Here is a 14,045-nt window from a genome sequence, read left to right on the forward strand (position 1 = left end):
GAAATTATTTAAATATTTTCTGACATTTCACAGACAAAACAATTAATCAGGAAAATAAAGCCAATAATCAGTAGATTAATTGCTAATAGAAAATCAGTGCTCTGCCTTTAGTGTGGTTTTGTGCTCAAACACTCAAAAGCAACTTGCAGCCATTTATTCAGAACTTGGTTTAGAGAGTGTTTATTGACTTTTTTTTTTAAAGTACTTTGAGGAAGTATTTTCCTTTTTATTAGATAGAGAAGAATAGGGAGTTGACAGGAAATGAGGGAGGTGGGGGGTGGGGGGGTGGATAACATAGAACAAAAGTCTCCGGCTGGATTTGAAGCCAGAACATTGCTATTACATGATCTGCTTTTAAACCCCTAGGCCATGAAAATGAACTCAAACTTCTTTCTAACAAAGAAATAGTCCCTATAAAACTGGCTCGATGACACCAGACGTAAATGAGAAAATATATCTTATGCGTTTTTATGTAATATTGGAAAACTGACCTTTTAAGATTAAGACTGATTCTCTTTCCACCAGTTGCAATATTAGGTTTTCCTGAATCAGATTTAGTGTCTGCAGTTGTCAGTTTGTGTTGCAGAGTGTGTTTGCTGGTTAACTGCTGTGTAAATGACTGCTGGAGGCCAGTTCTCCAACTGTCCACCACACTGTCGTACTGCTACCACTGCTTTTTGCTGCTGGCGGCCACTGAGTCGACCATCAGCCACACCAGCAGCCTCTCAAGCTGTCTCTCAGGGTGTGGTTTCCTGAGTCCACGCACTGAGCACACACACACACACATTTCATGTCTGCTAGTTGATGTAGCATGGTGGTGGGCTGTTACTGCCTGCTGGTCCATAACTCACAGAGTCAGGTTACTCTGCTACGTGGAGGGAAGATAAACACTAGCCCCGGGGGCGGAGTGGTCATTGTGTTGAGGAGCACACGCTTACGAATAACAGGCCTGTGTTTACTGGCGGAGTCAGAAGAGTGGTCACAAAGAAAATGCTTTCAGTTTCTGTGCTGGTGGTGAGTTCGTTTTTCATTTCCTCATAGAAGTGGCCTCTTTTTCTTGAGTCTGAATGTTAGTGTTGATAACACACAGAATGCCGACGCACAGAACAATTCCCTGTCAGCAGTAGCGCTGTGCAGCATTGTCTGCGTTGTCAGTAGCTTTGAGGCTGTCACACTTGAATACACTAAACAGCTGTAGCTGCCTGGAGAAATTCAAGCTGCACCCTGTTTTGAGCAGTCAGTGTTGTGTAATTTTTGATGGCACTGAACTTAACAGTATTAATTACAGGGAAGCAGTGGGTGAATTCCTAAGACATGGTCATCTCGTATGACGGCAAGTACAAGGACATTTGGAAACTCTTTGGTAACACATTAGGTATGGAGTCAGCAAGGTGACTGGTCTCAGAAAATTTCCACTGCAATTAGCAATCTCCCACTGTCAAACAATGCTTGCTGGGATTAGTCAAGTGATAACCTCCTAATTTGTGATTGGGGGTTAAACTGGTGCAAGTGAACAAGGGTGCCTATAGTAGATGCTCTGCTATTTCTTTATTTGGTCACATCATCCCAATAATTATGAGGAAAGATGGCTTCTTAGGCCACAGTGACACACTTAATCAGTATGGACAACCTCTATAAACATGCTCCTAAATCTGATATCTATAATAGCCAGCATGCTAGTATGTGTCTGACCCTGTCTTTCATGTCATGTCTCCTTCACATATTTCAGATTTGAATGGCTTATCTATGAAGAAATTGTGTTTAAAACAATAAATGTTAATTTCACATAAAATCTAACTTGTTCATGGCGATTTCAAATGAGTGGACAGCCCCTTTGGACTTACCAGACTGATGCAATTCACCCACACAAGCGAACATTGGTTTAAAAAAAAAAATTAAAAAAAATAGAACATCCAGGAAGTAAGTCTTAAGATTATTGCAAGGCCATCAAAATGTTAAAGTTTAGCAAGAATTCATGAAATTGCTGGTTGGCTAAATCGAAGTAAAGTTGCACTTCACCTGCTGTGTATCCTTCAGTTCATCAACAGTGCCCTGACATGAAGCACAAGACTGCATCAACTGAGAAGGGGCTCGGTTCTGCTGAGAATGTGTCAGAAATGAAAGCCGCTCGCTACTTAGGTTTTTGAATTTTATTTTCATGCTCCAAAGAAGTGTAGCAGCACAGAGGTGTCATTTTTTTCTAACAGGAAGTGTTTGGCGATGTTGCACCTGTTAACTCAGTGTAACTCAATCAGGATTTGAGCTTGGCTAAATTCCTGAAATGCAAACATTGTTTTCAAGTTTGCATGGGTACCTGTATGTAATTGTGCAAACAATTTATTTAGCTTGATACTAGTATTCTGCCTAAAATTGTTACCGTAACTACAGACTTGATATAATTATGATTTGGACACTTGCAAAAGAAATTAGGAAAATTAGAAAATTAGGTCTCTTATTTTGCCTGTATATAATAAGACAGAGGGCTCTAGCTTCCTCTGTTCTGTGTTCTACTTCCCCTTCACTGTATATACGATAGCACAGAGACTGTAGCATATAGTCGTGTGTGTGTGTGTTCTGTGGAGGGTATCTAGTGTAACTGACTGACTAATTTTTAACAATTTCAGTTCCTGTCTCTGCGTTCTTAAGTTCTGATGTGTTTGCACTTTTCTCCCTGCTTTTGCTCTCCGGATATTTCATTCTGCTCTTCAAGCGAAATCAGTACTGCATCCACCTTCCACTCCTTCTCTTATCTTCCCATCACACATCAAATATTCCAACAGGATCTTGTCAAAAACTTGAATCAGCCAGGCATTGATATGTTATTTTCCCTTTTACTTACTGGTATTTACTGGTTCTTACCAGCAGCTTGTGGAGGTTTGCAGAGAGATAAGGATGATTGTACTCCCAGGCAAATCACATACACAGTCCTTCCCTCTTTGATTTGCAGCTGGTCTGGCTGCATTAAACCCATACTACTGTACAAATCAATGTCAGTAACATGTTGTTTGACTATGTTATTTAGCTGTAAGGTAGGTTTAACATTTTATCTAATCGAAATCATTTGAAATCGCATATCAGATCTATTTAGGTTCAACTTCCACTATTTGTTTAAAAGAAAAAAAAAAAAAAGACTAAATTCTGATTCACAAAAAATCTTTAATCTCTAAATCTCTAATCACCTCTTCTTGGATGAGAAGGCAGAAGCAGCAGCTTTGAGTGGCTGTCTAATGATTAAAAAATAGACAAGTACATTTTGAGTCTGGCCTTTGGGTAAGGTACTTAGGGAATTAATGTTAATTAACTACAGGCTACAGGTGATATCATCTGCTGCTGGTAAAGTTTGTCATTTCAACTAGTGAAACTTTCATAACTGGGGAAAAAAAAATGCAAGGCCCACTGTCTGAATATTTGGTGCAGTGCTCTTTGTTAATAAAAAAGATAAAAGATTCAATAAGAAGTTTGTTTGAACTCTAGTGATTCCGGGTGATTTTTCAAAACTGAAAACAAATTCACAATACAGTTATCATCAACAATAGCTGTGGAGCGAGTTCATTTGGTCTCCCTTTTTTAAATTTGAATTCGACTTTTTTTTCTTTTCAAGGTAATGTCAAGTCACTAGTAAATGGCATTTTAGTTGGACCTTGGATCCAGATCTTAAAAAGAATATTTAGACATTTTAGGAAAAACACCTGCTTGCCCTCTTGTCGAGAGTTAGATGAGAAGATTAATAGAATTTAGTGTTAAGACTGGAAACGGGGAAATGGTTAGCCTGCATCCATAGGTAAAAATGAATTTACCCACCAGCATCTCTAAGGCTCACTGTTCTGTACTAAAATTGGAATTGTTTAACATTTCTTTGCCGAACCGTGTCTTCCTGAAATCTCTGTCAAACCGTAAAAATGTCTTTACACATACTGTAAGCTGTCGCAAAGTCTGAATTATTTGAAATTTAATTCTAACCACCAAGATGAGAGTGTGGAGTAAAAAGGAACTTACTTTTCAGGTGAATTTCAGTACTTGCTTCATTCTGAAAGGGATTTGTTTCTAGGCTTTTTTGGCAGGATTGGATTGATTTCACTGACACATGCTTTCTGAGTAGGGAAAATAAAAGTTTGATGTTAAAATACAAAAAAAAAAAAAGGCATTTCTTTTATAACATGATGAATTTGACTGAAGGTGAATGTGATGTCATGTAATTTTGACTTGAAACAGAATGAATGAAAGCGCTCCTCTCAGGGCCTGGTAGGAAATCGATGATGAGGTTAAGGTTGAAGGGAGTTCAACAATTTTCTTTTTTTTTTTCTTTTTATTTGTCAGAGTCTCTTCACATCACTACAGTGAGGCAAGAATTCATGAGAATTGTCGACATTAAGTTTTTTTTTTTAAGTATATTTTTGGGCTTTTTATGCCTTTAATGGACAGTATAGTGGAGAGTGACAGGAAACAGGGAGGCAGAGAGAGGGGGAATGACATGCAGCGAAAGGCCGATGCGGGATTCGAACCGGGGCCGACTGCAGTGAGGACTGTAGCCTCTACACATGGGGCGCCTGCTTAGACCACTACGCCCTGAACTTTGAATGGCCCATTCCTGTGTATCCAGGGCAGAGCCAATTCTAGTTACGCTACTGAAAATGAATCATTTTCTGTGAATTAATGGAGTGAGTGAGTGAGTGAGTGAGTGAGTGAGTGAGTGAGTGAGTGAGTGAGTGAGTGAGTGAGTGAGTGAGTGAGTGAGTGAGTGAGTGAGTGAGTGAGTGAGTGAGTGAGTGAGTGAGTGAGTGAGTGTGTGTGTGTGTGTGTGTGTGTGTGTGTGTGTGTGTGTGTGTGTGTGTTCCTATTAGCATCTTTTTTTTATCCCTTTTGTCTCTCTTTCTTCACACCTCCTTGAAAGCTGAGAAAGATTGTGTAAAAAGTGAAGGTCGTTTTCGCAAATGTTGTTAAAACCCCAGAGAAATTTTGTTTGGGGTGTGTAAAAAGCATCAGCTCTTGCGTTTTCCCGAGCAACAAGTCTGTTTATCCCAGATGTCTATTCAGAGCTCATTTCGCCAACCACACAATTAATCACATCCAAACTGGGACTCATTAGCATATAATCAAATAGGACAGCAAACAGAAGCAGTGCGAATGCAGTAAACTTAAATATCACGGAAGTTTTTGATTAATCCGGCATATAGGGTAAATAGGCATAGAGACATTTAGGAGGTAGAGAAGTTAGTCAGATTGCTCTGGCTCTGATAAATGTTGCAGCTACATTTGAAATGACAATGAGCTAAAAAAAAAAAAAAAAAAAACATTATGATAATTTATTCCCAGTACGATATGAAAAAGTGTTGAAGTAATCACCAGTCCCGGAGCTCAGTGCAGCACAGGCTCTGTGTGTTTGTGTGCTTGCTTATGAAATTATACAATGTCAGCGACGGTTAAATTATCTAACAGTTTAAGTTTGAAATTTAGATTTGTTTAACACTTTATCTAAAACTTGGGAAGAACTGCAGTGCCAGATTTGTTGCGTCTCCATTCATGTGTGTGTGTGTGTGTGTGTGTGTGTGTGTGTGTGTAGCAGGTTTTATCAGAGGAGCCCATCAGGTTTTACTGATGCTCTGTTAATCTGTGTGTGAGCGTGTGTGAGTTCTGGCAGGGCATTAAGTCCAATCATTGCTGCCAACACAGCTATGGCATCTGTGCCATGATGAAATTAATGTCCCCCTTCTCTCTCCCCTGACTTGAACCTTTCAGCAGAGGCACTAGTCCAACATACAGGCATATTTGTAGCTTTTTCGTTTTTAGAAAGTCCTGTCCTGCCATAAAAGGAATTCAGTGACAAAGTGACACATCCCTACAGGGAACAGCGATAAAAGCTGGAAATTGCATTTTCAAGCATTAGTCTGTACCTGCAAAATGAACTCAGAATACATTTCCGTGAAAGTCAAATTTCTGAGAACTGTCTTAATGAGGAACACACACCATAGACAGCTGTTATTGCACCATATTCTTTTCAGTTTCCAAATGATTCTCTCTATAACTGTAAAATCAGCTTACGATAACAGAGTAAGTGGGAGAGCAGACTCTTTTCCGTTCGTAATGAGTCAACACAATGCATGTATTGAACTCACTTGAAATCCAGAATGTAATATCTCTTAAACCGAGCGTTTTTAAGATCCTATCTGATGTGTGCTGTAACTCTCTTTCATAACCCACCAATCCTCGGGGAAGACACCTCTTTAAATATAGACTATAGCTGTAGTACAGTAATGTTCGGATTGATTGATACACAGCCTACTTTTTCTGCCTGGTTGCGCATCAGAACCGAAGAACGGGATCTCAGCCATATCTCAGGTCTGATCTGACAGCGGGGACGCAGAGGGGCCTCTTGGTAAACTGAATAACAGCAGAGCGCAGCTGAGCAGAACGCAGAGGAGACAGGACTGTGATTTACCTGGTGCAGGAGCAGAGAGGAAGAGCTGGAGACATGGGCTGAATTGTCTGTCTTCGAAATAAATGGACTTCAGTGGGATAATAGGAGCTATAATAATATTTTGATGGCCTTGTCTTTATAGAGAGCCATTGCTTGCATAAGGTCTTCAAACTCCTCACATGCAAAGCAAAACCATCAATAACTCAGTTAGCCTTGGTCTAATGTAAGTGGTGCATGACAAAATTTAAAGAGCCTGAACCACACAAACTATTTCTCCTGTAGAGACAAGTTACTGAATATTAGACTCCTAACAGCCTGGTGTAGCTGTTGTGTGGCTAACCGAGCCACCTGACAAAAGGCTAACGTTGGTTTGCTATTATTTTAACATCATGTTTTAGAGAGAAGTGTTAAGGGGGTAATATGGAGTATTGTCGACATATCTGACCTGAAACCCATTAAACAGCTGTTTGATGTTTTTGCACTTTTCTCCCTAGTTTTACTCTCCAGATATTTAATTCTGCACGTCCTGCTTGTTCTGTAGCCACCCTCCGGTTACTCTCTCTGTTTCTTATCTTCCCATCACACACTCGCACAAACAATTCAACCACATCTTGTCAAAACTCTTATCAGGTTCTCTTTGAGTCAGCCAAGCCTTGATATGTTATTTTCCCCTTTCCTTACTGGTATTTAATTTTTTTTTTTGCCTTGTCAGAAGTAAATTTCCCTCTGGACAGAAAATAATGATTGTTTTTCACAGAAAAATCACATACAGAAAAAGTATTATTATTTTTCCTTGTTGACTTGCAGCTTGTCTGGTATACCCATACTTAGACCCATACTACAGCTATAACTGCTGTGTAGCTAACTGTGGTTGAATGTGGTTAACCTATCTGACCTGAAACTGAGTAAATGATACCAGTTAAGGTGCCATCAGGTGGAGGACTTTACATAAACTAAGGATTTATGAATCACTGCTGTTTACTTAAAACCCGTCCTCACTCCTAGTGTGACAGTTTCATATAACCAGTCAGAGGTGCATGCATTTATCTGTAGCTATTGTCCCCTTGACAGCTTAAACTGATCCCTGGAGCTGCTGCCATGGCAACAGGACAGTGTCCAATTGCAACCACAGGAGACCTGTGATTGGTTGGAGAGCTGCTGGATTTGTAGTTTTTAATATTGTTGCAGTGAACTCTGACTGGCAGCCCGCCTGGAAGACACACACATGCACACACACGCACACACACACACACACACACACACACACACACACACACACACACACACACACACACACACACACACTGGAAATGGCCTGATGTCACACCCAAGGGACCTCCTGACAGCTTGATTGATATATGTGTATGTATTTGTATGTATTTATATATGTGTGTGTGTGTGTGTGTGTGTGTGTGTGTGTGTGTGTGTGTGTGTGTGTGTGTGTGTGTGTGTGTGTGTGTGTGTATGCATATGGCGATAGTGTAATCCTGCCTGTCTATCCAGCACATCCTTTGCCCCATTAGTGCAACCTCTCAGTCCAACAAAGACCTTAGGCTTGAAACACAGTGCCAATTAAGAATGGAGTGGAGGACTGTACCGCAGTTGTTATTCTTTAGATGTCCAGTAATGAGCTGGCTGCTGCAGCGGCAGTCTGTGTTGTGGCCACAGTGATGGATGCTGTTGGTGTTTTTCATTGGACTGCTGCAAAAACATTTGAATGAACCACATCTCTCTCAAATGTAGTGCACATGACACAAGACCATCTAGATTTATTTTGTTCATCCCTCTTATTTACCTCAAATCATAGCTCGGGGAATGACTTGAGAATGCCTGCTTTGTAATTAATACAATCGTTTGCAACTGAAATACAGGAGGAGCTTTAATGATACTACCATGTGATGATGCCCTCAAGTGGGTAACTTTGTCTCCTGACCCATGCTCGTTTACTGTAACTCATTAGCCACACACACACACACACACACACAGTATGACTCCAAGTGGTCTTTGCCCATCAAAGTGACCTGTATTCTTCAGCCATGGCTCACAGCGACGTCACATAATGACTGAATATACAGATACACACTGTGCTGCGTAACTCACTACAAAAAAATACACTTTGGGTGTGAATCAGCAGCTCAAGACAGAAAAGTGAGTTTTCTGTATGTTTTCTGACATTGTTTTCTACATCATGGTATTGAGTTAACCATGATACTGTATAGACTCATTTAAATTAGCTACCTCATCAGGGCTGATGGGAGAAAATCAAAGAGGAAACATCACCAGCCTTCAGAACGGCTAGAGTGTTCCTTGGTGCAGACTTTCCAAGTGTCTGAAACTCTGAATACTGGAGGGATGAACAGCGTCCTTGCAAACGATTTTCTCTTATGCTGTGTTTTTATGATGGTGGTGAAGAGAGCTGTCAAATGTAGGTCTCGCATTGCTGGTTAGTTGGGTGGAGATGTGGAGATTGTGAAGGCCATATGCCCTTATGCCCTGTCTGGAAACACATGCGTATTTCCTGACATTTCATAGACTATAGAGAGAATAATCTGCAGATTATATTAAAATAACCGTTAGTTGCAATGCTATACAATATTTGTCAATAATTATAACTCTCCTATGGATAGAATTTATATTAAACTGTGTTTGCTACAGAGATGTTATACAACGGTTATTTCCGACCAAGTAACTTGATTGGACGAGAGGCATCCCATGAGTGCTGATAAACAGCACTGGGACTTTTAACTACATGTATCACTCCGCTTCACAGGTGTTCTATTAACCATTAATCAGCGTTACATTAATGGTCGTTATCTATCTCAGATTACAACAAACTTTGCAAAGATGAATTTCCAGAAATAATTTTTGAATTAAATGATGTATGGTCTTCAGAAGAGGATGAAGGGAAGAAGCCTGGCTACTTTGGCGCACTCCTGAGGTAACGTGTAGACGAAGTAGCAAGCTAGTGTGCACTGTGTGGGTCAGGTAAATATTTGTGTTGCTAAGCAACAGTCCAGTGCAAGTCCAATTGCAGAACTACTTTTGTTGGCATTGCCAAATAAATGATGAAAACAGACAAATCATAATCTGTTGTAACTTATTTAACTGATGGCGCTCGTAGAACTGTTGCATAAAAGCAATATCACACTTGAGGTCGTGATGTTGTACTGAACATTAGCATGGCTGTGATTGTCTTCGGTACTCTGCCTGCGTCCTTGTACCTATGACCCGTTCACAGTAGTGCTGATATTGAGTACAACATCACGAACTCGAGTGTGATATTGCTGAACTGTGTGTTTGCTACAGAGATAATATATAGGTGCAGCCATAATGCATATAATAGAGATTTCCACTGTAAGTGTTATCATTTGTGTTGCTTTTCAGTTTAGAGTTAACATAGGATGTTAATGGCTGTCTAAAGGCATCACCATCAAGTAGGAGCTGTTTTCAAGACGCACTGTGTGAGGTCACATTCTGAAGTTTAGTAGTCTGCTCGGATAAATAGTAGGAATACAAACCTGTGAACACATTTATCTGTGACATGGTGAACAGGCAGTGACTAATATTCTAGATTTTCAAAGGGACATTTGAAGGCGGTTGTGGAGGGAGAGATGTGATACAGTTGCTGCCTGAGGTCAAACAGAAAGGAAAACGCCATGGATCAGAAATAAGGGGAAGCTAGTTATTACAGGTTTGGCGCTTTTCAACTTGGTCAACGGTTGGAGCAGCTGTGACTGTGATACACGGCTCATGGAGGCAATTGGGGTATTTTAAAATCTGCAATTTGTGTCAAACATTGTACCAACTCCCTCTTGGAGTCATAACTTAGTCAAATCTGGACAGAAAGACATGATATACATATTTCTATATTTGTAGCCCATAGTTAACATTAGCTAACTATCTCCATGGCAATAATGTGCTTCGTGTTTACAGCCCCAAATTAATGGAACTGCAGTTCCAAAAATTAAAGCATGAATTAAAGGATAGACAAAGAATGATAATGACAAGGAGTGACAGAATATATTAATATTAACTTGAAACAATTTGAAAATGTGTGTGCATGTGTGCGTGCACACGTGGGTGTGTGTTTGTGTCCTTAGTATGATCCTCTACCGCTGTGCCCGCCAGCTGTTGCATGAGAGGCTGATATGTGTGTGTTTGTGAGATCATATGAGCCTAATCACCTCTCCCTCTTGATAAATACTTACCAGAGACAGTGTGGTGATTAACTAAAGTGGCAGCTCTGGATATGCTGGTCTGTTTCACACACCCTCCCCTGCCATCAATGCTGGTTTCTGATTACTGGCATTTAACTGACCTCCCATCGGTCTGCTTGCTTTTTGGTTTCTTAATCCAGTCATTTTCATACTGCAGAGCTCCGGGGTTTGCTTGGCAGACATGTTTGCGTGCAAACACATCCACACATACACGCAGTGGTAAGAAGGAGTTAAAGCTTAATTGCTGTCAGTGGCAGTACAGATGGCTGCATTAACTGAAGTTAAAATGACCCATTTGTAAAACCTCTTGTGTAACTCCCCAGGACAGCCCCATACTGCTGCTGCTTTCATAACTCTATCTGAATCTATCCGAGAACGACAGGGAACTACACTGTGTGTATCGCCCCTTCACTCTCTCTCTCGTGGAAATCATGATCCCGAATTTCCAGGTCTTTGGGGGAAAAAAAAATAATTTCTTGCGCTCATGGGATCACCTCTGTAGTGATTTATTACACACTTTGGGGATCACCTCTGTGATAATTTATTATACTCTGTGCCTGTGCTATTCTGGGACAAACTTCTGCTCTCCTGTGGAAAATCACAGGAGACAACTGTACCTCTGGTGGTTTGAGAATAGACCAAAGTTTCTTACACTATACTATAGGTCAGCACCAAGGAAAGTTCATGGGCATGTTTTCGAAGAGTTTTAATGTGTTTTAATACAATGAAAGAAAGTATCCAAAATGAACCTGGACTTCAGACTCTTTATGAATTAATTTTTGTCTGCACATTTAATCTGTCCTTAACCTACCTGCTTGTCATTCTTTTTTTCAGCACAAACTCAGCTCAGTATAACTCTGTTAAATTGAAAAAATGATGAGTCAAAGTATAAATCCGCCAAGGAACCCACAAGAGAAAAAAAACGACACAGGCGCTTGTAACAATTTACATATCTTGGCGATAATCACTCAAAATATAATTATAGAACAGTTGTGGCAGACAGCCATCAAAATTTGACTTTAGTCTATTTGGGTTCTGACAAGGTCAAAGTCTACAAAATCTAGTGTCAGAAGAGGTCAGTCAAATGATCAGCAGTGAAAACACTTGCTGCTGTACCGCTTTAGCTTTACTTCTTGTTTCTTAACATAGAGTTTCATTTCATCTCTACAGCTTCAGTGACATGGAGGATTTTTCTAGTTTATTTGGACATGATGTTATTTCCTTGTAGCTAATCTCCATGTGTCCTCTGTGTGTCCTCTGCAGGGCGGTACGGGCGAGGTGTCGCAATTCAGACCATCATGCCCTTTGCTCTGGCAACAGGACAGGAAGTGTGTGTGTGAGCGTCCCTGGTTGGCTCTGCTGGGATGAACATGCCACTGCACCAGATCTCTGTCATCCCCCGTGATGTGACCTCATCGCGGGTGTCAGGCAGCGGGAAAGCTAAGGACAAGGACAAGCAGGTATGTGAAGAGTTAAACAGCCAGATCAGGTCACATTACTTAAGTGTGTGGACACAGCTGAGGATTATGGGGTGGTTTTATCCCATAAAGTTTAATTTTTGTATCCTACATTAGCAGGGGTGAATTCTGATCTTGGCCCCACAAACTGATTTGCGGACTAATATCACACATATTTGATAATTCTGACCCAACTTTTACCCGCACATGCACATGCACTATGTCGTCTGGAGGGAACGGACTAAGGATGTGTTGTGTTGTTTACTTTGGATGACTTGTTGAGACATACTCCATTATATTTAAATTGATCATTATTTACTTTTTAAATGTGAATGTAGGAATGATGAAAATACACTATTGATGAGACTGTCTGCATACATTTATTAAAGTTGCTCATAACCCATTTTTTACCCCTCTAAAAAAAAAAACTAATTGGGCCTCATTCAACAACCATTCTTAAGAAGACATTTCTTCTTAAAACCCACTTACGCACTTTTTACAAAGATTCTGACATTCACCAATGTTTTCTTAGTTGGGATTTGTTCTTAGGTAAGAACAGAATCTACGCACACTCAAGAGCACTCTTACACACATTTGAGTGCTGACATGTTTAAGCAAAATAAGTGGTTGTTGCATTTTCTTCTGTTCCTCTGTAATATAATGTTATATTATTTAAATTACAATAATATTTTTGTAATTTTTAATATTTAAAAGAAAATAGCATTTGTTATTTTATAAAGCATTATGGTCTTTTAAAATGAATGACCACTACATTAACACTTAACTGCTCGTTTGGGGCTCGCTTCCTGCAGCAGTACCTCGACTTCAGAGCTATTAAAGTTCCTTTTGTATTTTGATTCCGCTGCTACGTCTTTAGATTTTTGTTTTGCTATTTTCTCAACTTTCCCTTACAGTATCTCTTTGGGACTTCTGTCTGTGTCTGCACATGACCCTTCAGTCTCATGCCCTTTTTAAGGGCATTTTCGGGCGTTCACCTATGCCGTTAGGCCCAACTGGCACGCTTTCAATATATGAGGAGATTGGCATTCATCAATCTAAGAACAAAAGTGTGCACAATTCTGCAGTTTAAGAACACATTCATGAATCTGACACAGAGTTTTCTTAAGAACTTTCTTAAGAACTCAAGAAAGAATTTAAGAAAATACTTAAGATATTGGTGCTGCTTTTCATTTCAGCACCACATTAAGTTATTCTCTCCTTACTTTCATACATACACCCACAGGAAGTAATTTTTGCCAGATGCCTTAAGAACTTCAATATCATGTATGTTCCTTTTATTATTTATTGTGTCTGTATTTTTAAACTTGGGTTAACATTGTGAAATTTTTATTTATAAAAAACAGGTTGCTGCAAAAAAAAAAAAAATCTAAACCTACTGAATGCACTAAAGATTGGTGGAAATATCAGCTAGATGTCAGACAAAAGCAAATGGGTTTGAATTCTAAATGAAAAGAGTGTAACATTGTCACGGTGGTGAGAAAGTCACCCCAGGTGTGCCGTAGTTTTTCATCAGAGAGCAATCAGAAAGTTATTTTTTTAATCCCAGGGGTGTCAATCCCAACACAGTAAGATAAAGTCTGCATTACAACGTTTCTCTCATTTCTGCGCTGCCTCTGGGTTGAGCAGAGGTTTTGCATCTAATGAGATTGGTCAAAGTCTGGTCTGCTTTTCCATTTGTGCCTAAAACTACCTGTGGGCCATCTGGTTTTGCAGTTACTGTATGTGGTCAACTTGTAACGGTGCATAATTCATGGTGATGGATTTATTCATGATAGTTTGTAAATTGTTGTCTACTTCAAATGTACAAAATGAATCAGTAAAATCACTAGTTTAGGGCACTTTTGCATTATCTCTGTAGGGTTTTTTTTTTTTTTATAAGATATCTAGTTTTCACACAAAAATCTGAAATTTGGAAACACTGAGATCTATCAAAAT

At 39.7% G+C, this 14,045-nt stretch overlaps 1 protein-coding gene across 2 annotated transcripts in view; it reads left to right on the top strand.

Moving 5' to 3' along the window:
* marchf8 (membrane-associated ring finger (C3HC4) 8) overlaps positions 1-14,045 on the top strand; it is an 81,833-nt gene that overhangs the window by 8,317 nt on the left and 59,471 nt on the right. For both annotated transcript variants that reach the window (XM_056396169.1, XM_056396168.1), the window contains exon 2: positions 11,896-12,092. In XM_056396169.1, coding sequence (XP_056252144.1) covers positions 11,997-12,092 — 96 coding nt within the window. In that variant the 5' untranslated portion in view covers positions 11,896-11,996. The remainder of the gene's footprint in view (positions 1-11,895; positions 12,093-14,045) is intronic.

The sequence above is a fragment of the Seriola aureovittata genome, chromosome 14 (assembly GCF_021018895.1).
Source record: "Seriola aureovittata isolate HTS-2021-v1 ecotype China chromosome 14, ASM2101889v1, whole genome shotgun sequence".
NCBI lineage: Eukaryota > Metazoa > Chordata > Actinopteri > Carangiformes > Carangidae > Seriola > Seriola aureovittata.